This window comes from Tympanuchus pallidicinctus, unplaced genomic scaffold, assembly GCF_026119805.1.
Source record: "Tympanuchus pallidicinctus isolate F22 unplaced genomic scaffold, pur_lepc_1.0 scaffold14, whole genome shotgun sequence".
Lineage (NCBI taxonomy): Eukaryota > Metazoa > Chordata > Aves > Galliformes > Phasianidae > Tympanuchus > Tympanuchus pallidicinctus.
In genome coordinates this window covers 14209860-14234574 of record NW_026294659.1, presented here as the reverse complement: position 1 = coordinate 14234574, position 24715 = coordinate 14209860, and the positions used below count along the sequence as shown (strand labels likewise).

Sequence of the window (24715 nt, the reverse complement as noted above, 5' to 3'; positions counted from 1 at the left end):
TACTTACCACGTAACTGGGTGTTGAGTGCTATGTAGTTATAAAGTTTGCCGGGCTCAGCTGTAGATTTCCTTAAGACATACTGCTGACATCACTGAATCTCCTCTCAGACTTTTTTTTTTTCCTCTCTCTTTCCCCCTCCCTCCCTCTCCTCCCTCTCTCTCTCCAGTCTCTTTATTCAGGTAATTTCAACTCAGACTTATTCCAACTTGTTTTTGACTGACAGTGAGGGAAGGGAGACTCTGATGGTGTTTTGATTTTTTTTTTAATGTTTTTTTAAACTATACACACATGCTTTATTGAAAAGACATTCAACCTTTTATAAAAAAGATTGTTTGACTTGTCATGACGATAACATCTAGTAAGGAATCTGAACATTGCTCTTTTACAGGTAAGAGGTATTTGTCAGAAATGCATACATGCTTAACTGTACTGTGGATACTGTCTGGAAATGAAAGCTAATGAGTAGGTTATTTTCCTATTTCTTGTTATAGTCATTTCAGAATTTAGAAACTGTCTGCAGAAGAAAAATCTGTTTATAAGCTTACATCTTCTTGTGAACTTGGAGATACAGCAGTTTAGCAATGATAAAGAAAAGCTGTCTTGGTTTGGTCTTTCTACTAGTGCAAGCTCCTGAATGTAAGGTTTGTAATGCATGTGACTGATATTTTTGTGTGTTGGGCAGGGGGGCTGGATCTAACTTTGTAAGTATTTGCCTGTCAGACACTTTTTCTTAAAGAAATACACAGCATTTTGAGGCTTTTTTGTATATTTTGAATGTCTTTCAGCCAGTTCTTGTATCTTTTTTCAGAGAAATCAGTTTTAGTTAACATGCTAGGAAAACTTGCCTAGAACTTTATCCAGTCCTCGTTACCTATCTGTATAAGAAAAGATTATGTAAGTTTTTAGTGGTAGCTACAAGGAATGTAAACATGTCGGAGTTGGAGAACATCATGCATTTTCTTCCAATTTTTGCATGTGTCTTCACATTACTGCATTACTGTTTACAACAGGTTTGTCTTATCCTCAGTAATCAGAGTCCGAGCCCGTGCTGAAAACTGCTCTCTACTTCAGTGTAGCTTGTTTTTGCTTCCTTTTTATTTTCTCATAGAGATCATGCTTTAAAGAGATTTACAGATAAGTTCCTTTTTTTCTCCGTGATGTGCTGCTGCAAAAAAGGAACAAAAAAAGCTGGTTTTCCTTTGTGAACCAGGAGGATCTACATTACTTTTCAACTATACTTGTTTCCGCACTTGCCTTTAGCTGTCCTGCAGCTAAAGGCATTGCTAGGGTCTTTCTGATTACAGTGTCTGAGTACCTATCTGCCAAACCTTTTGTTTGTATTCCCTGTGATATTGTTAGCTGTGATTTCTTCTCTCAAAATTAAAAGGAAAAGGGGAAAACTTGCTACTACAGATAAGTTTTCTTTATTTTTTTCGTTGTAAAATGTTACTATGCTCTCTGCACTCTAGTAATCAGCTTACAGAAGGGGGGAAGCAAGCCTGGAATGTAACTTAGTGCAGCTGGTTATACAGTACAAACTGGCATTGCTTTTGTAAAGCAGAGTGTAGACGAGACCAAAAACTTCCCCAAGAATTTCACCCTGGTAAATGAGGCATGGCCTAGAGACAAAAACAGCAGCAGATGACTTGGGCTTCAGTCTTCCAGCATACATACAATAATATTTCAATCCTGTTACTTTTTATAGAGTTTCAAATGAAAACAAATAGTTCATTTTTACCCTGGCTACTCACGCAATGAAACAAACAAGTCATCAACACATAGCCCTGATTTGAGCTGAAATTTCTGTTTGTCCAAATTTCACTAAAGAAGTCTGGAATATTACTCTCTCCTCCTCCTAAGACACACTGTTACATGGACAGGCTGTGTGCTTTGGGAACAGGTAGAAACCAAAGCTGTGAAGTACCAGATGGTACTCTTGTGAGGGGCCAAGAAAAACAGAAACTTAACTGTTTTGCATGCTGAACCTCAGAACATTTTTGAAATAAATTTTGATTCAGCTTGCTTCCAGGAAAACCAATTACAAGATGATATTTTTCTTTCTTTTCTCTTTCTTTTTTTTTTTTTTTTTTTTTTTTTTTTTTTTTTTTTTTTTTTTTTTTTTTTTTTTTCCTTTTAAAAAATTTTTTTTTTAAATATATGGAGGGAAAAATTCTTTACCTTTGTTGGCTATCTTGGGTATATAAACATAAGAAAAAAAAAAGACAAAAAAAAAAACCCAAAAAATAACAAAAAAATATTGGCTGGTGCATCGAGCAGTTAATGCACTAAATGTTAAATATCTGAAAACTACTTTCCTGCCAAGCTGTTCCTAACCCCTTGGAATGGGACAACATTCATGACTTATCTGAATGAATTACTATAGGCTTGAAGCGCATTTTAGCACTCAGTGTATTTTTTTTTCACTAATTTGGTAAATAGCTTGGCATAAAGTGCATATGTGCTTTTGGGAGCAACAGGGCACAGTTGAAACAGGAAACTCTCTTGTATTGGCTGTGCATGAATTATACTGCCTGCTCATTTTAAATCTGTTTAGTTCAAATGGTGTGAAATGCACATGTATGGCAGCCAAAAACAGTGGATATATTACTAATTGGGCTGGATGGAGGAACACAAATGGCGAGTAATAACCACAGCATCTTTCTCACCTCCTGAGTATGAAACTGTGTTTGTATGACTGGCACGCTCTGAGGTTCATGGCAAGCTAGGAGTCATGCTTAGGCAGAAAAGTAACAAGAGACAACATGAATGTTCTAAGTATTATCGTCCTTTACTGGGCAAAATAAACACTTGGACAGAAAGAGGGTAGACATATGTTTTGGGATCTGCAGTAATTTTTACCAAGGGGAACAAAATCCCATTTTCCAGTGGATCCCTTTGCAAACCTTGTCTGTCTATGGTGAAAGGCTGAAATCATACTGCTAGGGTACAGGTTGGACCCAGCATACATCTCAGGGAAGTGTTGTGGTGCTATGCAGTTCCTGTGTCTGCCAAACACCATTGGAGATACTTGGAAGCCTTTCAAGCTTTTAGGCTTGAGAATCCTCTTGACCTCTACACTCAGGTGATCCCTTTTGCTTCACTGGTGTCGGTGGTCAGTACCACTATCCTTTAATTTTTCAGTAATTCATTTCAATCTAGACATTATGTTACAAATCCTTTTCTCTCCCCACATTGTGTCTGCCCAGGTAAGAGTATGCTGCCTTTCTACTGACTCCCAAGGTGGCTTCTTGATTAAAGATGTCTTTATTCCACTCAGTTCAAACTAGCTCCTGCAATTTGACCTTCAGGCTATCCTGCATTTTAGCTGACTCTTAACATAAAGGAGTAGTATAAAGCTTGGGAACAGAAGCTTAGTGCCTCTTAAAACCTCATTTGATTCCTTACAGGTTTGTTTTTCTCACAGAGATTGTCAGATAGAGTTGTCCATGCTTAGGGAGACTAGATATGCCACATTTTCTTCATAAATCAAAAGTGATAAAGTAAAATAAGTATTAACTGGAATAATGGTATGGCCTGATTAGATTAATTTAATCTACATTGCTTTAACTGAGGTGATTCACTCTTGGTTAGACTGTAGCTTGCAGGATACCTCTCTCATTGTACACTTTGAACTTTTCCTTATCTAAAACTGGCACTTTTGAGGCTATATGATAAACATATTTGCCTGTTGAATAAATTATCGTAATCTGTAATGAAACAATATAACAAATGGCAAACATGCTTTGATGACTTCACAGGAATATTCTTAGTATGAACTGATCAAGAGAAAAGGGGAAAATTTCCCTTTATACTCACCTGAATTACACAACCTGACCAAAAAAGAAAAAATTCAACAAAAGGTATTTCTGTAATTTTCTGATCATTCATAACTGCTTAAGTGTTTTTTGTTTTCTGCCTAATGATTGTCCTACTCAGATTCTTACCCTTACTCCTGTCCTTACTCCCACTAATTTTTAGGCCAGCTGTTCTCTTCTGAACCACAGTCCTACCTTTCACCCAAGCAAACAGGCTTCAGTTTCCTGCAACCTTATCTAGCAATAATGCTTCCAGAAAGTTTCCTTTCTCAAACACTTCAACATCAACTTATCAACAGTCTTCTCTCTCCACAATAAACAGCCCAACCACAGTTAGTACAGCAATGGATAAAAGGTGTGCTTTCTGTGACTTTCACAGCATTTGAGCAAGGCTAGTCTTCATTCACAAAAAGATATATCAACACATTTGAGGAGATGTTTGATACAGAACACTCAAAATTCTAATTAATCTTCTTGGGCAAACGACAAAATATTCATGAACATGCAAAGTCTATGATGGAAAAAATTTGAGTCTTTTAAGGCAGCATTTTATTTTATTACCCTATTGGGGCTCATTAACGTGTATACTTGGTGGCGTTGATGGTACATGATGGTTGGCCTGTTTCTGGCTTAATGGTTTTAAATCACAACCTCTCTTTAGCTAAGAATAGGTCAAAAGGCAATAGAATCACAGAATGGCTGAGTTGGAAGGATCATTAAAGATCATCTTGTTCTAACCACCCTGCCATGGGCAGGTCTGCCATCCACAAGCTCAGGCTTCCCAGAGCCCCAAACAAGATGGCTTTGAGTTCGTCCAGGGATGGGGTCCACAACTTCTCCGGGCAGCCTATGCCAGTGCCTCAACATCCTCTGATGTGTTGAGATATAAGGAAGAAATCTAACTTAAACCTCCTTCCTTTTAGTTTAAAACAGTTCCCTTTTGCCCTACCACTATCTGCCTGTGCAAAAAGTCAGGCTCCCTTCTGTTTATAAACACTCATAAGTGTTTATAAGTCCAGCACTCATAAGTACTGGAAATTTTCAATGAGGTTTTCCTAGAGCCTTTCCAGACTGAACAAATCGAGTTCCCTTTGCCAGTCTTCACAGGAGGGGTGCTCCAATCCTTTGATCATCTTTGATCATCCAGCCTCCTCTGGACCTGCTCCAACAGTTCTACATCTTCTTTTGGGTTGGTGGTCCCAGGCCTGGATGCGGTACTCCAGATGGAGCCTGATGAGGACAACGAGGGACAATCCCCTTCTTCTCCTCACTTGCCATCCCTCTTGTGCAGGATACAATTCGACCTTTGAGGCTGCAAATACACAATTCTGGACTGTATCAAGCCTTTTGTCCATCAGAACACTCAAGTCCTCTGCAAGGGGTGCTCTCAAGTAGTTCTTCTCCCAGTCTGTACTCAGGTCTGGGATTGTTGCGTTCCTCATGCAGCACCTTGCACTTGGACTTGTTGAACCTCATTTGATTCTAGTGGGCCTACTTTTCAAGCCTGTTAAAGTCCCCCTAAATGGCATATCTTCCTTCTGTTGTAGCTATACTACTTAGCCTGGTGTCACCCACAAACTAGCTGAGGAGCACTCAGTTGCACTGTTTATGCCTACAAAGATATTAACCAGTATCGAATCCATCTGTGAGTTATAAATTAACATAGTGAACATCAGCTCACTATGGGTGCTGGCCTTCAGCATGTTGATTACCTATTGTGAAATATGCTATCTAAAAGGTGCTGAAAGCTCTTGTCAAGGCATAAAAAATGAATCAAAGACTGAAATGTTCTGCAATGTAAAATGCCTCCAGAAGTATAGAGGTGAATGAGCACAACTTAGGCAGGTGTGGGAAAGCTAACAATGCCATTAATGTCTATGTATAATAGGCAAACAAAAGGCTTCAGATCTGGTTCTTGTTCACGCTGTGGCTCTTTAACCCTGTTCTGGGAAATGCATAAGCCAGAAGGTGATCTTCAACTGGTGGTGTCACACAGTAATTGTCATACTGCCAGGAATCCTAATAATGTACCTTATTTTTCCACATACACTTGCTGAGCTAATTCCGTGAGCCTTCTTCAGGCTACAAACCTCACTCCCTTTCCTCAGTACAGACCACAACGTTATGGATGTTTCACCCCAGGTTTTTATGAATGCCTTATCCTTGAACTTCACTCCTGATCAGTTCTATTGTTGCAGGTGCACATTATATTCATATATATAACATATGACACACAACAAATTTGGAACAATAATATCCAAAATTTAGTGTTGATTTCTTTTTCTGTCAATAAAATATCCGAAACTATGACTTGATTATGACACAGAATTGTACTTACTGATAGTAAATATCCTTCTTCTACCTAAGGTCTTAGGTGATAGGGAGCATGCTCTATTATTTCAATAGTGTTTATAGGCCGAAGTCCAATAAAACAGTGCAGAGGAATGACCACAGTGGTACATTCTCCTATTACATGTAGATGTGAGAATCTGAATTTGGAGATATATTTCTGGTTGGCAAAAAGTGAAAATGTAAGATGGGGAGATTTAAAATGCTGCACTACATCTTTAGAACTTTTAAATAATGACTAAGTCTTCAAGGAAAAGCTTTTACTTCTGTTTGCTCTAAATGATCTTAAGAAACTTAGGCACCATTCAAGTTGTTACCTAAAGACTGAAAGTGTCACAGAAGTCAATAACCTTTGTGTTCTCTCTAGAAACTGATTTAAGCATGTTACTTATAATAATTACTACATGAGCTTAAACATTAACATTAGAATCCATAAAAAAGGCTGGGAAAAGGATTTGATCCTCATTCCCCAGCCTCAGAAGAGAAGAGCAGTCAAAGTTTTCGAATTTGCCAAGTTCCTAAAATTCCAGGTGCTTCTAACAGAAATAAACTGGTCCAGTTCTTAAGCTTTGCTCACCTTAAGACAAGATATTGCTTTGAATGACTTTGCTTTAGTCTCTTCTTCACCTTGTTACTAGTTCTGTTTGGCTGACTGGAACCTTAGGCATTGGAAAAAGCAGGAGTATATTTGAGCAGCATTATAAATAGGGAACTGGTGGTGAAAAATGGTAGTAGGGATGATAAAGATGTACAACATTAGATGTAGAACATTAGTATGAAAAAGCAGAGCTGATTACTTTCATGGAGACCCAGACATCATTTTGAAGGTGCAAAGGTATGTATGAGGAAATCTTTTGCAGATCAAGCAAGATGAATGCACACTTTGGTAAGAGACATGGCAACAGTGTATGAGCTGATGAAATCAACAAGCAAGCTGACACATTTCTTGTCAGTGACAAGAACCTGTAAAACAGAGCAGACAGATCCCTGTATCTTGTTTTAAATTCCTGGATAGTTTGCTTTTACAGATGAATGTTGTTCATCTGTTTCAATACAAGCATTCTTTTATAGTAACTAAGCTATATGTTTGATAGAAACAGTGCACCTGCTTATTTAATCTTGTATTAGGTTCCACTCCACACAATTGACATGGGATTTAACCTGAAAAGCTTCATCAGTATGAGTTAGATTTACATATATTTATTTAGGATATTCCAACTTAAGATATGCATATGTATTATATAATTTATATGTGTAAACAGAGTTCTTCTAAGAAGTGTGGGTGTACCTTTGCATACACTGTTGATTTCCACACAAGAAATAAACTTGCCACTTCTCAGGACCTGCTTTGCAAGTGCAAGATAAAGTAACCGTCAGCTGTGTAAAAGTTAGAATTCTGGGATCAGATCTTAGGGCACTGCAGGGAGAAGGGCACCTACCAGGCAGAGAAGAAGAAGGGACAGACAGAGTGCAGGTGTCCAACTCTCCATTGATGCTGGTGCTTTGAGAGGACTAGCTCGGACTACACAGAAACCTTTCAGATTGCTAACATGAAAAGAGAAATATTTCAACCTAAAAGCCCAACAATTGATCTCACAGTACATTCATTCAGAAATGGCTCAGTTTGGTAGATGTTTGGAAACCAAGTTTGAACTACTGTCTCACAGACAGGTTTCTAGTTATCTCAAATTTCCAAGCAAACTTTAAGAAAAGCAAATCTCCAAGTTTATTTCAGACATAACTCAGTTAAAGAGGAAGCATCCAAGGTAGCCAGAGCCTTCCTGAAGAAAAGATGTCTCCCTGAAAACAAATCATTCGTTATCAATTCTAAGGGAAAACACAGTTCATAATCTGAATACGTTATTTCTTGTCATACTGTAGGTCCACCCACAAAATGTTTTGCAGTGAGCTGAACAAAGAATAGGAAAACTTTAGATCTGCTCTAAATTATTTCAGATCTAACAGTAAGTGAGGCATGATACAATCCAGACTTGGTACTTGCTAGGTGAACACAATGACAAGCAGATGTTTATTAAAGTTGGAATTTTTCTCAAAAAAAGTGCATTTCAAGGAGTTGTTTGGATAGCAGTGAGCTGATCTGATGCCTAAACATAAAGGGAACAAATGTCCCAAGGCATAAGCTCTGAGTACCAGGGCAGTAGCTGTGAAAAGATAAGGCTTAATGTGAAGAGATGTTTCCACTAATGAAGGGAAAAAATACAGTCAAAATAGTAGAGAAGAAATGCATTTTTTTGATGCTGGAAGTTTGAGTGACATATCCATGAGATAGATGAGGCTTATGCTCTTATTGGAAAAGGGCTAATTAAAGAACTGAAATTGTGGTTGACTGAGGTGAAGATTTTGGAGGTGCTATGACATCAAGCTGCCTGCAGACCAAAAGTCTGAAGCATACAGTGAGTGGAGCAGAAGCAGCACTCTTGGCAGAATATGTCCTTTGGGAAAGAATGAGTTTGACAGGGTTTCACCATGGCATTGACATTAACCTGCTCATTGGTTAAGTCACAGTTTCTGGGACTTTCTAACAATGGCAAATCTTAACTTCATTTGAAATATGCTATTGGAATTTGGTATATCCATAGTCATGATTAGTTACTTTTGCAATCAGTTATCTTTAACAATTGTCTACAAAATAGTCAATAGCACTAAAATGACGCACAGGTGACTACTGTTTGGTTACAGCATATTTTTTCAATGAAAACTGAGTATTTAAAAAAATAAATATTACAGGAAATGTACAAGATATTAGAGATCAAAAAGTTTTATTTTTCCACTGAAAGAATGATCTCTTATGGGAGATGTAGTTGATTTCCTCATATCCAAGTTATTCTTTATGCCTGGACTCCACAGCTAGGCTATATTTTCATTGGTGCATCAAGCCTTATAGCAAGGCAACAGAAAGTACTGGGGGAATGGTGGTAATTTTTGTTAACGGAAATCAGACTGCTTGGAAAACATCAAAGTGATTTCTGAAATTTGTAGCATTTGGAAAATGTACAAAAAAGTAAGGTAGAAGTTGCTGAATATTGTAGAATTAAAAAAAAAAAAAGCAAAAAATGTTTGTGGTATATGGAATGTTTTAGGAAACTATTCCTAATAGAACATGAAAAATGTCCTATTCAGTCTAATTACTTCAGTGATCAAAGCTGGGCTTTCCCACGTTTCCAACTGTAAAAGATTGTTGAGCACTTTAAATGACATGGGATCATAAAGGGGCAGTCATAAAGATAAGGTATGTGTAAATAAACAAGCAAAATAGCCCCCTTTTGAGCATAAGGAAGCATAATGACTTTGAACACCACAGCATGGGCTTTTTTATTGTTTGGGCACATTATCACTGCTTCTTTTTTTTTCAGCATGTTGTAATGTAACAACACAGACCTTTCACAGAGGTTTCCAAGAAGCTATAGAACAAATGAAAATGACTTGTGAGTTACACAGCTAAATTCCCAGAGTTCAGCAATGTGCACAGGCATTGCTTCTGCTGTCTTTTGCTAGGAAACACAGTAACTTACTGTACACTTGTACACACTGAACCCACCAGGAAATCCAGTTGGCCTTTACAGTTCCAGATATGAGGGATTCTTCCTCCAAAAGCCTTTTTCAGCTGAAAATGCCCATAAGATCAGATGAAAGATTTTGTGCTTTCATGTTAACTTTGACTCTCAGACTGAAGAAGTCTGAAAACAATTCTGAAAAGTAAAAAAAAAATCATTTTGACTTGTGCAAGTTAGATATTTGATCTTTTGAGCAAAGCAAAAGCTTGTTCCTCACATGATTTAAATTAGACACACGCACACATCTATACAAATGTAAAATCAAAATAACAGGTTTAATTTTGATTTAAACAGAGTCTCCAGTCCAGAATAGCTTAAAAAAAAAAAAAAAAAAAAAAAAAAAAAAAAAAAAAAAAAAGGCCAGAAAAGCGTTTTTTGGTTCAACCTCAGCGTATTTTTTTTCTTTGTTTTGTTTTGATATTTTTGGTTTGGCAAGAAAATGAAAAACCACTGACGTGCACCAGTACATTTATGCTATTTCCTCCCCCTGAGAAGCCACAGTCTCTGCAGCAGACTGAGGGGTCTGTGTCATGGAAATTGGCAGGGGCTGAGTAATTTGGGAAAGCAACAAGGAAAACAAAGATTATTTTCCCTCTGATTCCTTGTCAGTTTATCTGCAAGACGTACAATCTAGGGCTGTAACCTCATGCTATAACTCAGGAAGCATCTTTTTCTTTAAAAAAATGTATAGTTTTAAATCATTTTTTTTCACAGTTTAACGGTGGTAGTTAAGTTCAGTACAATGATAGCATTTTTTGGCAAAAGGCTATGCGTTTAATCTAGCTTAATTTCATTTCTGTTCCCTCACAGCTAAGGGATACAGCCCATGTATTTAAATCCACAGGCTAATTTCAGCTTAACTTGGCAGGTGAACAGACGCTTCAGAAATGATGTTCCAACAGGCTTTATGAAAGTAAAGTAGGTAGTAGTAGGTGGCTCTGTAAGCCCAAGAGATGCTATTGATGCCTTTACTGAGAAGAAGAAATCAAGGGGGACTAGCCTTAAATGGACATCAGAGAATCCACATGGAAGAGAGTGCCATGAAAAAGGGCTTGCATTGTGTTTGCATATTATTATGGCTGTGAGGTTCACCCTGAAGATGCAATAGAGTGATGGAACTGCAGCTTTACTGATCATTTCCCCATGGCCTATCACCCCATGAGCTACAATGGTGCCCTTTTAGCAGGGAAAGCATAGACAGGAGTAGAACAGTGTTGGCCCCGCAGCCTTTTCTCTACAAGGCTACTACTGGTGAGAAGAGGATCCCTTTGTTCTCAGCCCACCACTTTCATCAAGATACTCATGGCCTGAAAAAAAGTAAAATAAAACAGCTGAAAATCATCATTTCAATATAAAAGATGCTAATATATCTCACTATTAAACTTTGAATTAGTTTTATCCATCTCATAAAATATCAGTGCACAGAAGAGTTCTACCAAAACACTTCATTTGAGTAGAAGGAGACATATATTGGCTACCTGCTTACACTGCTTTTACCTTATCACTATTAGTGTTTAAATCTCCTTAGCATTCCACATTTGCAGCTCTGAGTCTCAAGGAAGCATTAGGGATCAGCTCCCATGCACCCCAATCTGCAGTATTCCCATGAATCCCTTGAGGATTCTTTCTCTCATGTTTCTGCTCTGAATTAGCAGGTATAACTAAATTACTCAAGAGACCTTTCCTCCCTCTTCTCTGTCTGTCCTCTCCCCAAAATGTGCAGAAGTGGAAAAAAGGGTATTTTTCCATTCATTGCATGGAGAGAAAGCTTGGCACACAAGTGAGCTATGTACTGGAATTTGGGTGGGTCTAGGAAAAAGCACAGACTCCAGTGGAAAACATATATGGGTGTGTGTGTGTGTGAGAGAGAAAAAGCTTTTAAACCTTAAATTAACCACATCCATGAATTGGTCAGGGAAAAAAAAAAAAAAAATAGAAAGGAAATTGCCATGAAGTTAAACTCTTGGACATACTGAAAATACATATCCCTGTATCACTATGAAAGTGCAATTGGCATTTTTACTTTGTCCCTGACCACTCCAAAGTAGCAGGTGAAAGCCCTTGGTTTATATACCAGTGCAGTGTTTTAAGGTGTATGAGACCTCTGTGACTACTGGTGTCATCCCTGGGGTGTAGGGCTATCCTCAACTAGATTGGTGAGGAGTCAGCTCATGTCTGGGGACTGCTGCAGGATCAGGACGAGAAGGAACTAGTGCTAAGGCATGAGCCCTTTGGGAACACCAGTGCCCAATCAGGGAACTTGCTGTGCCACTTTGCGCAGAGCTGGCAAAACTCAAGGGAGACTTCAGTGAGCAAGGACATAGTCACAGGTTGTGGTTATTGGTCATTGCAGATGCTTCTGATACATGCTGTTCAGAAGCTTATTTTTTATTATGGGAAACAACAGCAATAAAGGAAACACATCTAAATGAAGAGGATTTCACTACTGACTATAGATGCACCAAAAGCTCCCAGATCAGTACTTTGTATTTACTGCTTGTGATTTACAGAACAGACAACACAAACACACATACCATGAAGTACTGTTTTAAACAGTGGAAATGACCATGTGATTTCTCTATAAGGACACATACATATTTGACTGTGAAATATCACATCTTGGTTTTTAGGGGCAGTACCACAATCTTGTTTTCAGCATTTAAAAGTTGCATTATTTTATCTTTTGTTAAGTAGCTATCAAACATTTGTTAGAGATCAAGTAGAACTTGTTCTCTGTTTAATTTAGTAGCGGAAATACGTACCTGATGCAATTTGAAATCTCTGTAGAGAGTAGAAAATGAAGTAGAGATGAACACTTTTGAAGCTTCTGCGCACCTCAAAAAGAATAATGGACGGACTTTGTAATTCACAACAAAGCAATGCTCTATTAAAAAATAAGCAAGTAATCTGTATGCATCTGTGTGCATCTGCTATGTCAGTATTATCATCTGTGCTTTGTCTATGAGAGAAAGATGCCTAACTTAAAAATCACTAGGTTAGGGTAAGGGAAGTGCATACTTTGTCTCAGAGAGGCTGCATTTTGCTAGCACTGAGGAGAATCACTTTCTGAAAACATTTTCCATTGCATGAACTTGTTCGCACAGGTAGGACAATTCTTCATAACCAAACAACTTCCTGAGAAAATGAACTTGTAATGAGTTTTAAGATGAAACCATGACAAACCCATCCCTCTTTCTTGGAAATATTTTTTGTATTATTGCAAAAATCTCAAGGCTGGATTCTTTTGTATGTTCTGGTCCAGCAAAGAAGCCATAAATCTGGCTTAATTAACAGATTACTCTGCTAAGCATAGATGAAGCAGTACAATACCACACTGCACAGGAAGAGAAACCCAGAAATGGTCACCAGGGATAATCTTCGCTGAAATATGGGCCATCCTCCAATTGGGTCAGGATGGGTTATTTCCCCAGTTAGATTTGATTCTATCCACATCAGGCTTTAGATGATCAAAATTTAAACAAGACCTTTGAGTACAACAGTTTTTTTCCATTGCTTCCTTGCCTTTTGCAACCCCAATATGATTTTCAGCAGTAATGAATCTTGTATGTATTTAAAAGAAGCAGATTTTCTCAATGGAAAATTCTTTTCATAGACCGATATTTAAGTTTTGAGATTTAGTGATTGTATAGAGATTGAAAACTACAAACATTTTAATTTAATTTAATTTTGTGAGGTACTGAGGTCATTCCTCCAACAGCATCAGCTCTGATTTTATGAGCTAAAGAAGTTCTGTGGTTTACAAGAGAGGTGGCTTTCACATGCAGAAATCACATGAAATAATTCTGACATAGCAGAAGCCTGACACTCTGCAGGGAGCCTCACCTCCTTGCCACACCTACACTGAGCTATGAGAGCCACGGTGCACTATGACTAATGCAAAAACAAAACCCAACTTGACTGGGATACAGTACAGTGAATTGGCATCACAAATGGTGATTAAAAAGAGAGCTCTTGATTTGTACTGTACAGTTAACATAGACACAGGAGCCAATGCCCTTGCTCATCAGAATGAGACAAGGCTGGCAATGGGACTTGGCATACCAAGTTGTGTTTGAGTCTAATGGTACCTGTAGCTCAAGACAGGAATCAGAGGCACAAACGACTCCAAACAATTTGAAAATATTTCCCTGCTGAGATATGGGAAGAAATGGCCCCAGGGAAGGCAGACTGAAGACATTTTTGCCAACTTTTATGAACAATCAGGAGAATGCTAACTTTTCTCCCTGCCTTTTGTGTTACCATGACTAGAAAAATTACTACTTATTTTCAGCCACCTGCTGACAATTTAAATTAGAAATCTACAGTAAGTGTGGCTTTTTGGTTTTGGTTTCATGTTTGTTTTTAAATGAGACCAGATTTTTATTAACCAAGAAATGAATTGGGAGAATAAACAAACAAATGAGCAAATAAGAAAAGAAACTAGATGAGCTTTCTGTCTCATAAGTCCTTCCTCACATCTGAAGCAAAATGAGCACATCTTAAACCATCTGCGGGTTGGCAATACTGTTGCTCTGAGTTTAACTTTATTAATACTACAATTATTGTGTGCTGGAGTAGGCATTTGTTAACAGACATATGGTCTGATTTTTGTGTGGTCCTGTGTGGGGCCTGGAGTTGGACCTGATGATCCTTATTGGTCCTTTCCAACTTGGGATATTTTGTGATTCTATGATAACTTGTGAAGTAGTGGGTGAGTACTGGTGGGGCTGAAACCAAGGTGCTGCCCTTTACCTTCTGTGAAAGAAAACAAGGACACGGCCAGCCCATAGTGAGCAGGGAATGACAGTCACAGCAAACATAGGTGGTAACCCACTACTGTACATCTGTGCTCTGAGCTGACCTGAGAGGTGACTCCCTTCCCTGCAAGCTTGGTAAGACTTAGCAATGTTGATGGTGGACAAGTTCTGGCTCAGTATTTTCTGCATGGTTATAAAGTTACCACCATATGACTAAAATTCTGGAAGGAAACATAGTTACTGCTTGGTTGTGTACAGAAACATGAAACAGTCTTGGCACATGAGCTTACACAGTAAGATTATTCCTAGGAGATTTATACCAGGTTGTACATAAACATGAATAACAAAGGTAAATTATGCCTCCGGGCAAGCTGTAAAACCGCCTGAAATCTGATAGAAGAGCAGCAGAGCCTTTCTGTCTGCCTTTTCTGCATCAGCCTTCCCACCATCAAGTGCACTGGGAAATGCACCATCCAGCCTGTACTCACAGAGGGAAGGGGGAGGCAATGGGGACTGGGAGCCGTCAGAAAGCACATTCTCACAGGAGCTCCAGCAGTTAGCCTGGGAAGGGCTAGTTCCCAAAACAGGAATTAAGTGCTTAAGTAGGACTTAGGTAGGCCTTAGTTGACTAAGTGAAAAAGTATTCTCCAGAAAATCTCTGCCCAGCTTCTGTCTTATGCTGGAAGTGCTTCAAGCATGCAGGTGCTTCCATTTCTGGCTCTCATTTTGATGGGTGCCCAATGGTCATGTGTTTGGGCATGCCACAGTGTGCCTTGTAGGACACCAGAAGGCTCAGTGTTTACCTTCTGTCTGAAACATTACTTGGCTTGAATTCAACCTCCTCTCAGTGTGTCCTCTGCTCTGCTTCTCCCCACTCCCAGTCTGCAGTTGTGTTCCAAAATCCGACCGCTGAAGGAGGTGGGGGTGAGACTCCTCCCTGCACCTGAGGCAAGTTTTTCCCTCGTTTTCACCCTTGCACAAGAGTTCACTAATATGGAAGTAGGGAGATGGAGACTCTACACTTCCCAGTGAAGACACTCAACTGCACAAATGCAAATTTAAAAGGCCAGAAAGCAAGAAGGCATCGAGATTACTCTCTGGCCAAACTGTTAGGGTGCTCAGCTAGCCATGGAGAGCATGCATCTCAGTTTCTGCACTGAAGAGTGCATACACACTAACATCCTTGAAGAAAAAGACACCAAAACTGTTTTAACATGGATATAGAAAAATTCCAAACTATATTTTCTTGGCATTGGCTTTGGAAATGGCTTTTTCATTTTGACTGACACATTAAGTAAACAAAGTAATAAAAATACGTGCTCACTTGCAACCAGTTTTGAAGAAACATCCCAAACAGCTGAAACTTTGCAAAAATGGAAGCCCTTGCAAAAACAGTCATGTAATGGAGAGGTCAGGAATAGGCGCTGTGAACCTGCAGTGAGATACATGAGGAACATAAACTAGTGTGCTGTCTTGTGAGAAACAACTCTGCAGTTACAACTATACGTTTCTATGATGGCACTGTAAACATTACTAAATTGAACTATTCACAGAGAGCAGGAAAGAGGGGAGGAGGGAGAACAAAATAATGAGACATACCTTTATAGAAAAGATTATATCATGGAGGAAGGAGACAGAGTCTAGCTACTGAAAGCCCCCAAAGGCATCCCAGAAAACAGGACAGTAGGAGGTATTAGGATCTCTGATATTCTAGTCCTGGTGCCAGAACTGACTGCTACTGCTATATGGGATAAGGCATGCCAAGAGTGGTAGTGGGTGCCCCATTCCTGGAGACATTCAAGGCCAGGCTGGACAGGGCTCTGAGGACTCTGATCTAGCTGTAGGTATCCCTGTTCGCTGCAGAGGAGTTGGACCAGATGGCATTTAAGCGTCCCTTCCAACTCAAATCATCCTATGATTTCTCCCATCCTCTCTTTAGCTCATCCTTTCCTGTGTGGTTTTGCTGAGATGCTTACTTGTGCCAGAGGTGTTTTCTGAGAAGTACCTAATGCTCCTACAGCTGACTGAGGATTTCAGTAATACGGCATGGAAGTACAGAGTATCAGTGTGATAAACAGAATGCAAAAGTAATGCTCCTGTCAGCCTCATAGAGTAATTCTGGCACCTAACTCCATAGAAATGGAAAAAAAGAGTTCATGAAAGTCTGTTTAGACTTGTTCATGTAGAAAGAGCCACATAAGATTTGCACAGAAAGAACAGGGAAAGGGTTAGTGGGTGGGAAAAGCATCACATCGGAGGCAAGTTTTGAATGCTTACCTGTGATATGAAGTGTTTGAAAAAGAGAGTTTGAAGCATTAATATGCCAGCAAGAGACACAGTCAACAGTCCTGAATTTTTCACTACTGAAGAAAAGACGTTCTTAGAAATAATAGAGCAGAACAGGTTTTTGGTGAACCTTTCTCTCTTTTCCAGCTGCATTATATAAACCATATTATCAAGCACAAAAAAAAAAAAAAAAAAAAAGAAGTTTCAGAAACTGATCAGTTTACTTACTTTGTGAAAGGAGACTTCGGTGTACCTGAGGGTTTCCAGGTGGAAAGCCGTGCATGGCCAAGTCCCCTGTATATCTGCAGAACCCGCAGCAGAGGCTGGAGGGCAGGTTTTAGGAAAAACAGACAGCAGTGCACTAGCTGTTGGGAAGATATTGGTTTATGCTTTCTCTCTGTTTGGAGGCCTGATTAGGAGACCTGTGAAATCACTGGGAGTTTCTCCGTTAACCTCAATAAGCTTTGAGTAATCTCTTGCCTTTGTTCTTCCTACTTGGTTGTTTTCCTATTTCTTGCATCAGTGTAGTTTCGAAGGCTCATCTGTGTAAATCAATAGCTACTGCAAAGCCTCACATCCTGCGTCTGGAAAGAACAAGATTCCTGTACAAATCTCGCTAAGCAACAGTGTACCCTGACTTCTTCAGCTAAAATTCATCTTATATGGCCAGATGTCAGGCAGGCAGCCTAGGAGAGAAAGAGATGCATTTGGGTTTTTATTTTCTTAATACTGGTCTGTCAGTGATTTCCCCTGGACCTGCTGTGAGTGATGGAGAGCATGCCCCTAGCCCCAACACAATACCATTAACCTAAACCTCCAGTGCAATCAGATCTGCAGCACTCAGGCCTCTGGGCAGGCTTTGCTGTGCCACCACTGTCACCTGCTCCTGAGTGTTACCATCCAAGGGTTGTTCTCTGCTGATGAGTGGCCAGGAGGAGGTGTATGGACCTAAATGCACAGTGTCAGGAGCTGATCTTGATTTGAGCTTACATTTACAGTTCTTGTGGTCTGGTCTTGTGGAAAAAATCAAAAAGAGTTCATTTAGGACAATGAAGCCGTTAAGGGTCTGGAGTACAAGTCTCATGGGGAGTGGCTGAGAGAATTGGGATTGTTTAGTCTGGAGGAGGCTCAGGGGAGGGCCTTGTCACTCCCTACAATCGTCTGAAAGGAAGTTATGGAAAGGTGGGGGTCAGCCTCTTCTCCCGGGTAACAGAAATAGGATGAGAGGGAATGGCCTCAAGTTACATTGGGAAAGGTTCAGGTTGTGTAGTAGGAAATATTTCTTCTCAGAAAGAGCAGTGATGCAGTGGCACAGGCTGCCCAGGGATGTGATGGAGTCACCATTGCTGGAGGTGTTCAAGAGCCGTGTGGATGTGGCATTGAGGGACGTGGTCAGTAGGCATGGTGGGAGTGGGCTGACAGTTGGACTGGGTGATCTTAAGTCTTTTCCAATCTTTATGATTCTGTGATCTATGATTTGTTTTTTAAAGGCAGCGTCACTCACAATATGATCAATTCCCAGTCTAACACCATTTTCTGTTGTGCAAGTAAATGTTGGTCATTTCCCGGGTTGAATGGCTCTTTTATGAAGGGTTCAGGCTATTTGACTGCAGTGGCAGCTGGTAGAGGAGTTGACGCATTCTTTCATAACCACTGCTACTACCCTTCTCTCTTTTTTTTGCGTTCCAGAAATCAGACACAGAGGAGGATTTTTCTGATTGGTGACTGCACAGCAGAACCTCGTGTCTCCCACAGCTCACACAGCCCAAAAAGAGAAGGGTATTGCTAGGCAGAGCACTGAGAATTCAGGAAGGACTTTTTTAACCTACTGAACCACATCATACCTAGGAAAGATCTGAAGACTGTGTATTGCTTTTCAATGTTTTCTTTCCTCAGCACTGCTTTTTTTTGTTAATGCCAATCTTGCTAATGGTTTTTGCTGGTTGAGAAAACAGTTCAAGTTTTGCCCTGTGTCAGAGTGGCAATGAAGTGTGTAGGGGAGTGTGGGGGTTGCTCAAGTGGCAAAGCATATCTGATCTGAAAACAAAAAAAATCTGAGGCCGTTTGAACAAGTCATGCTCCTGTACACTTCTAATCCTTTGTGTCTGCCAAAAGAGATCTTGCACAAGCAGATCTGGCTTCATGCAACAGGAACATTTTTCTGTGCATGCAAGCTGGCTTTCACTTCTTGATAATGCGGTCTCTGGAAGCAGAGTTAATGTACTTGTTATATCCCTGGCTGCTGAAATTACCTTCAGATCAAGGTATTCATGGTTGGTGGTTTGGTATGTAGTTCTGTGTTTTATTGATTTTGTCTGTACTAAATTCCCTTACAAGCATGTGTTGTGATGGGGAGTCTCCTTCAGCAGTTCCAAAGGGCTCATGAGGAAAGGAGGTAATCCACAGGACATGAGAGCGTGAAACAAGCCTGAGATTACTTCATTTTCTCCCATAAAGTATCTTTTTACTTAAATGTACTTCAATTCACTTTTATTTGCAGCTACAGTTTTAGGGTTTGTTTGTTGTTGTTGTTGTTTTTTTTTAAGTAACAAAAAATAATTTATCGGCATAAAATCAGCTGGCTAACAGACAGAAAATGTTCTTTTATTTTCAAAATATATACTACTACTATTATTCAGACTAGTTTACTTGCATAACTGTGGTAGATGTGCTTTCTAACTTAGAGGGAGAATGGTAGAAATAAAACAAACTAAAATCTTTCAACTTAGTTTCTGGGAAGAGTTGTTAAGGCATGGAATATCTGAGGTGCCTACAGAAGGGGTGGGACAAGAAAAAGCAATGCAAATGTTATGCTGTGTGTTTTACGTATACAAAAACCCACTCATCATTTTTTTTGGAGATAGCCACTGGTTGATTCACTAGAAGGTAGTGGGGAAGTGGATGGCAGGGAGAAATCTCTGTAGCCTGGTTTTACTCCACTTCTGGCTTCACCACAATTTCTTCCCGCAGATGACTCCTGCTGGCTGCTGTAAGTGATAAGGAAGGGCCTCAGCAGGGGCAGTGCTGCTCAGAGGCAACATGACAGATCCGTTCTTCCCGTATCAGTGCGGCAGAGAAGAAGGGAAGTACCTCTGCAAGGAAAGGAAACTCACATGAATTTCTCGGGGGAGGAAAAGAGCACTAAAAGAATTTAGGATCACGCAGGAAAAAGTGATGTAAGAAAAAAATAATAATAAGGGAAGTAAAAACAACAACAACAAAAAATCCTACAACCAAAAAAAGCACCAGAAATTGGCTGGAATCCATTTCAGGAAATCACTCTAAAGGCAAGTAGCTTTGTCACATACAGAAATACAGACTGGGAAGAATACTAAAGATGACAGGGAAATTCTGACACAGCCATACTTCAAACTGCCATGCTATCCCTACACAGGGAGACTGACTTTGTGCATGGAAATGTTAAAGAAGCACAGCTAAAAATGTCTTTGGTTTTGAATTGAAACACAGTCTGGAACGTGCCAGGCATGGCATGTTCCCGGGAAACACGATTTGCCTTGCAATTTACCTTTCTATTCCTTGTCTTCTTGGAAGAACTGTTTTGCTACAGCACTTCGGCTTATCTGTCATATTAGGTACATTTTCCTAGCTCTGGAAGTGTGGTAGGAGGCAACATCAGGATTTTCTCTGGTCAGGGTTCCCAGAGAAGGAACAACACATTTCAGGGAAAAGAAGAGGCACAGAGAAGAAATCTTACCAGGCTATCATATGGATTGAAAACATAGAGCTTAATGATGCTGCAGATGAACAGTACAGTGTATCCCTGCCAAGTCTGGCACACCAAGGAAGTATCAGTGTCACAGCACTTGTAGTGCAGAGCTTATCATGCCCAGTGTCCCTTGCATATGGAAGCCCATGTGTCCAGGACACAGTAGATGTACAGTGAGTGCAGTGTGCAGAGTGCCTGTGTACCCCTTGCCTTGGGCCACTCTTGAACCTAATCAATGAACTCTGCTCTCAGCCAAGACTGTAAGCCTTGTTCCTGCCCCACCAGCTCAAGCCCAACAGCTGTAGCACTGAGGAGGAAAGGTGGAGTCTTGGCTGCCTCTGTCCTGATAACCTCCAGAGGAGGAGGAGCCAGCAGCCCTGGGGAGCGTGGTCCCAGGAGCACGGTCCAGGTAGGCTGAGCAGGGGGCGTAGTAATGTTTGTGACTGGAAGTAATGGCTACGGGGAAGTGATCTTGAGAGGAAGAGGTATACTTGTTTTGAGATGGACTTTTTCACACATTTGATGTCGGTAGCTTATCCAGAGTAAGGCTCAGTGTGGGAAAAGGTGCCTCTTCACTAAATGACATATGTTTTCCTAAAAGATTTCCCATTGGAGATTATGTGCATTTACCACATTGACAGTAGCGCTCCACTTGGAGTTTATCTAAAAAGCAGTTACATTCCCACCCTAACCCCACTCCCCCCCACCGCCATTTCCTTCTGTTGTTCTTTTTTAGATCACTTGAAGGTTTTTTCCTGTTTACTATCCGGACATGCTGTGCATGCTGTGTTGATTTGACTGTCACATAAGGAATCTCCTACTGGGATCACTGACACATTCCTTTCTTATAGATACAGGTATACATGTACATGTCAACGGCTCTTGGATGATGGAAGAGAAACGCTGGTGATAATACCAAACTGCAATGAGCTACTGGTCTTAATGGGCATTAAGTTTAATTGCCCTTTCCCAGAAAACCTGCAACAGTGTGATGGGTATAGTCATACAAAAATTCTCTTTAATTGACATAACAGGAAAGGTACTTCAGTGAGCAATTATGCTGATGTCCTGGGCTGGCACATGTTTGTACCACAAATATATCTTGTATTTCCTGCAAATTTCTTTTAAGTAGCTATAAGGAAGACATTCTCTCTCTTTTTTTTTTTTTTTTTTTTTTTTATGGTTCACAGCAGCGATTCACTTACTTAGGGCTCTTTCTGAGAAAACAATGGAACAAAACAATGCTTTTTGAATGACCTGCCAAAACACAAAGGATGCAAGGGATGTTTTTTTGCTTTGTTGGTTTGTTGTTTTTTTTTTGGTTTTTTTTTCAGCAGGAAGTTTTGTTGTTGGAAACTTCTGTAACATGGACTGTCCTTGCTCTATGAACCACTGTCTAGTCCTGCAAGCCGGCTTTTGTTACTTGCCTCATCAAACTGGCACAAGCACTGTTCTGCTTCACTCTGAGGGCTTTGTTCAGTTCTGAGTGTCCTCACACTTACTCTCCATCCGGACTGATGCACAATAAACAAACTTCAGAAGTCGGGTGGTCCAATGACTGCTGGGTTCGCACAGGTCAGGGCCCACAGCTAAGAATGCTGACTTTGTGAATTGCCGTTTTTTTTTTTCCTTAGACTGCTTGAAGTCAGAGTGCTATAGAGTACAAACAGTTTTGAAGCGTTTCAGGTGTAAATATTCCTTTCCGAAACTCGACTTTGATGTGTTCAGGTCTGCTTTGTTTCCCTGTAGGTTAGTTGTAGGCTTGTGACAAGGAATCAGATCCGACTGAGTAAATCACTTGTGGAAGTTAATTGTTCAGAGTGAAAGCTGGTCTGGCTCATTTTGCCTCTGTCACAGGAAGAGACAGAGGTGGTGTGCTGGATCTGCGTTCTAAACCAAGCACTGACGCGACTTTAATTTCGATCAGATGTCTCTCTTCAGGGCACTAAAGAAAACTTTTGCAGTAGTTAAAAAGAGCCTCTTCTCTAAAGAAACGTAAGAAAAAAATAATGTATTTTACAGAAATAAAGTACTAACATAAAATTTCAGCTTGATCAAATTTCTTTTGCAGGCTATTTGAAAAGAAATCTACTTCTCCATATTTGGCAGTCACCAGAATCAAAGAATATTTTCTTTTTTTTTTTTCCTTTTTCTTTTTTTTTTTTCTGACAATATATAATACTAAGTTCTTTTTAATGTCAGCTATTTTACAGGAGAAACTTTATATTCCAGCTCTTTTAATTCACTACTCATGCGTTCAGATTGTACCTTCTATGCTTGTACCTTCTCCTTTTTCAACACTTTCAAATGCATTTCAGAACAAATTTTGTTATTTGATTTCATTAAGTAACAGTCTTCTTTTCTTTTCTCCTCAGGACTGAAGCAGTGAGGATGGAAGCCACTCAAATTAATATGTCCCGTGTTCCACTGGTTAACGGAGGCATCAGCACTGCGCTCAAGGCACACAAGCCCCGTGTGATGTCCAAAAGCGGTCACAGCAATGTGCGCATAGACAAAGTTGATGGCATTTACCTACTCTACCTTCAAGATTTGTGGACTACAGTTATAGACATGAAGTGGAGGTACAAACTCACCTTATTTGCTGCTACATTTGTTATGACCTGGTTCCTCTTTGGAGTTATCTATTACGCCATTGCATTCCTTCACGGAGACTTAGAAATAAACAAGTTCACCTCAAAGCGGGAGCCATGTGTCAAGAATGTAGACTCTCTTACAGGGGCATTCCTCTTCTCTCTGGAGTCACAGACAACCATTGGCTATGGATTTCGTTTCATTACAGAGGAGTGTCCACATGCCATTTTCTTGCTTGTGGCCCAACTGGTTATCACCACCTTGATTGAGATCTTCATCACAGGCACATTTCTGGCAAAAATTGCAAGACCTAAAAAAAGGGCAGAAACTATTAAGTTCAGCCACTGTGCTGTCATTACTAAACACAACGGAGAACTTTGCCTGGTGATCAGGGTAGCAAACATGAGGAAGAGCCTTCTAATACAGTGCCAGCTCTCTGGGAAGCTTCTTCAGACATACGAAACCAAAGAAGGGGAGAGAATCCTGCTTAATCAAGCCAGTGTCAAGTTCAATGTTGACTCCTCTTCAGAAAGCCCATTTCTCATTTTGCCTTTAACATTCTACCATATTTTGGATGAAAGCAGCCCTTTAAGAGATCTTACACCTCAAAATCTCAAGGATAAGGATTTTGAGCTTGTGGTGCTCCTGAATGCCACAGTGGAGTCCACCAGTGCTGTCTGTCAAAGCAGGACTTCCTACATACCTGACGAGATCCACTGGGGTTATGAATTCGTGCCTGTGGTTTCTCTCTCTCCAAATGGAAAGTATGTGGCAGATTTCAGTCAGTTTGAGAAGATTAGGAGAAGCACAGATTCTTCTTTTTATAGTATGGACTCAGAAAAACAAAAATTAGAGGAGAAATACAGGCAGGAGGATCAAAGAGAGAGGGAACTAAGAACGATGTTGTTACAGCAGAGCAATGTTTGATTGAATGGACAAACTATCTTGTTAAATTCTTTCCAAAACCTGAAAGAAAAAAAAAAAAACAAACATTTTTTTCTGTACTGTATGTCTATTATAAAACCAGTGGTGAAGACTTTTTCAGAAAATAGCTTTGGCGTAGAGTAAACATATCCCTTTGTTTGGCTGAGTTGTTAATCAAGTATTTTATAATTAGGTGGGATTTCTTTGTTCATGATCTTAGCAAAGTTGGATTTGTATCAAGTGTCTGTCTCATACCAACGCTAAAAGCAGACACACCACTTTCTGTTTGGAAAGTGAAACTGGATGCACAGTGCTGATTCCTTCAAATATTTATTTGACGAACTTTTACTGTGAGCAGAGACAGCACATAGTACTGCTAAAAAAAATATGTGCTCTGTTAAAAAAATATCTACTTAAAATGTAAATTTTCATACCAGGTCTTATCTTTGAAGGAATTCCTGGTGAGGAAAATCAGGGAGACAAATTGTCAACCATGGGAAGAGCCTGCAGGGAAGGGACAAACTCCTTCTTAAATCTTGAAGGAGAGTGACGGAGTAGTTGTGCTGGGTGATCTGGAAGGGATTTCTCTTTCTCTGTTGCACAGAACGTGTTTTGTGATTACTCACTTTTTTAACCTTGTTAATGGCTGATTCATAGCAAAAAAAAAAAAAAAAAAAAAAAAACAAAAA

At 39.8% G+C, this 24715-nt stretch overlaps 1 protein-coding gene across 9 annotated transcripts; it reads left to right on the top strand.

Annotated features, from left to right (window-relative positions):
- KCNJ15 (potassium inwardly rectifying channel subfamily J member 15) lies at positions 1-24715 on the top strand. Of its 9 annotated transcripts, none has more exons than XM_052673832.1 (3): positions 1-180; positions 19754-20070; positions 22886-24715. In XM_052673832.1, exon 3 carries the CDS (start codon positions 22902-22904, stop codon positions 24027-24029), a length of 1128 nt encoding a protein of 375 aa, XP_052529792.1. In that variant the 5' UTR covers positions 1-180; positions 19754-20070; positions 22886-22901; the 3' UTR covers positions 24030-24715. The 9 variants fall into 9 exon arrangements, with proteins under 9 accessions (XP_052529792.1, XP_052529789.1, XP_052529790.1 ...); XM_052673829.1 differs by having other exon boundaries at positions 1-389; XM_052673830.1 differs by lacking the exon at positions 19754-20070.

Bases quoted from the DNA above. Each gene is read 5' to 3' on its own strand.
- KCNJ15 (XM_052673826.1), top strand. From the start codon at position 22,438: ATGTCTCTCTTCAGGGCACTAAAGAAAACTTTTGCAGTAGTTAAAAAG. The intron at 22,506-22,885 runs GTAAGAAAAAAA...TTTTCTCCTCAG, and splicing joins AGCCTCTTCTCTAAAGAAAC to GACTGAAGCAGTGAGGATGG.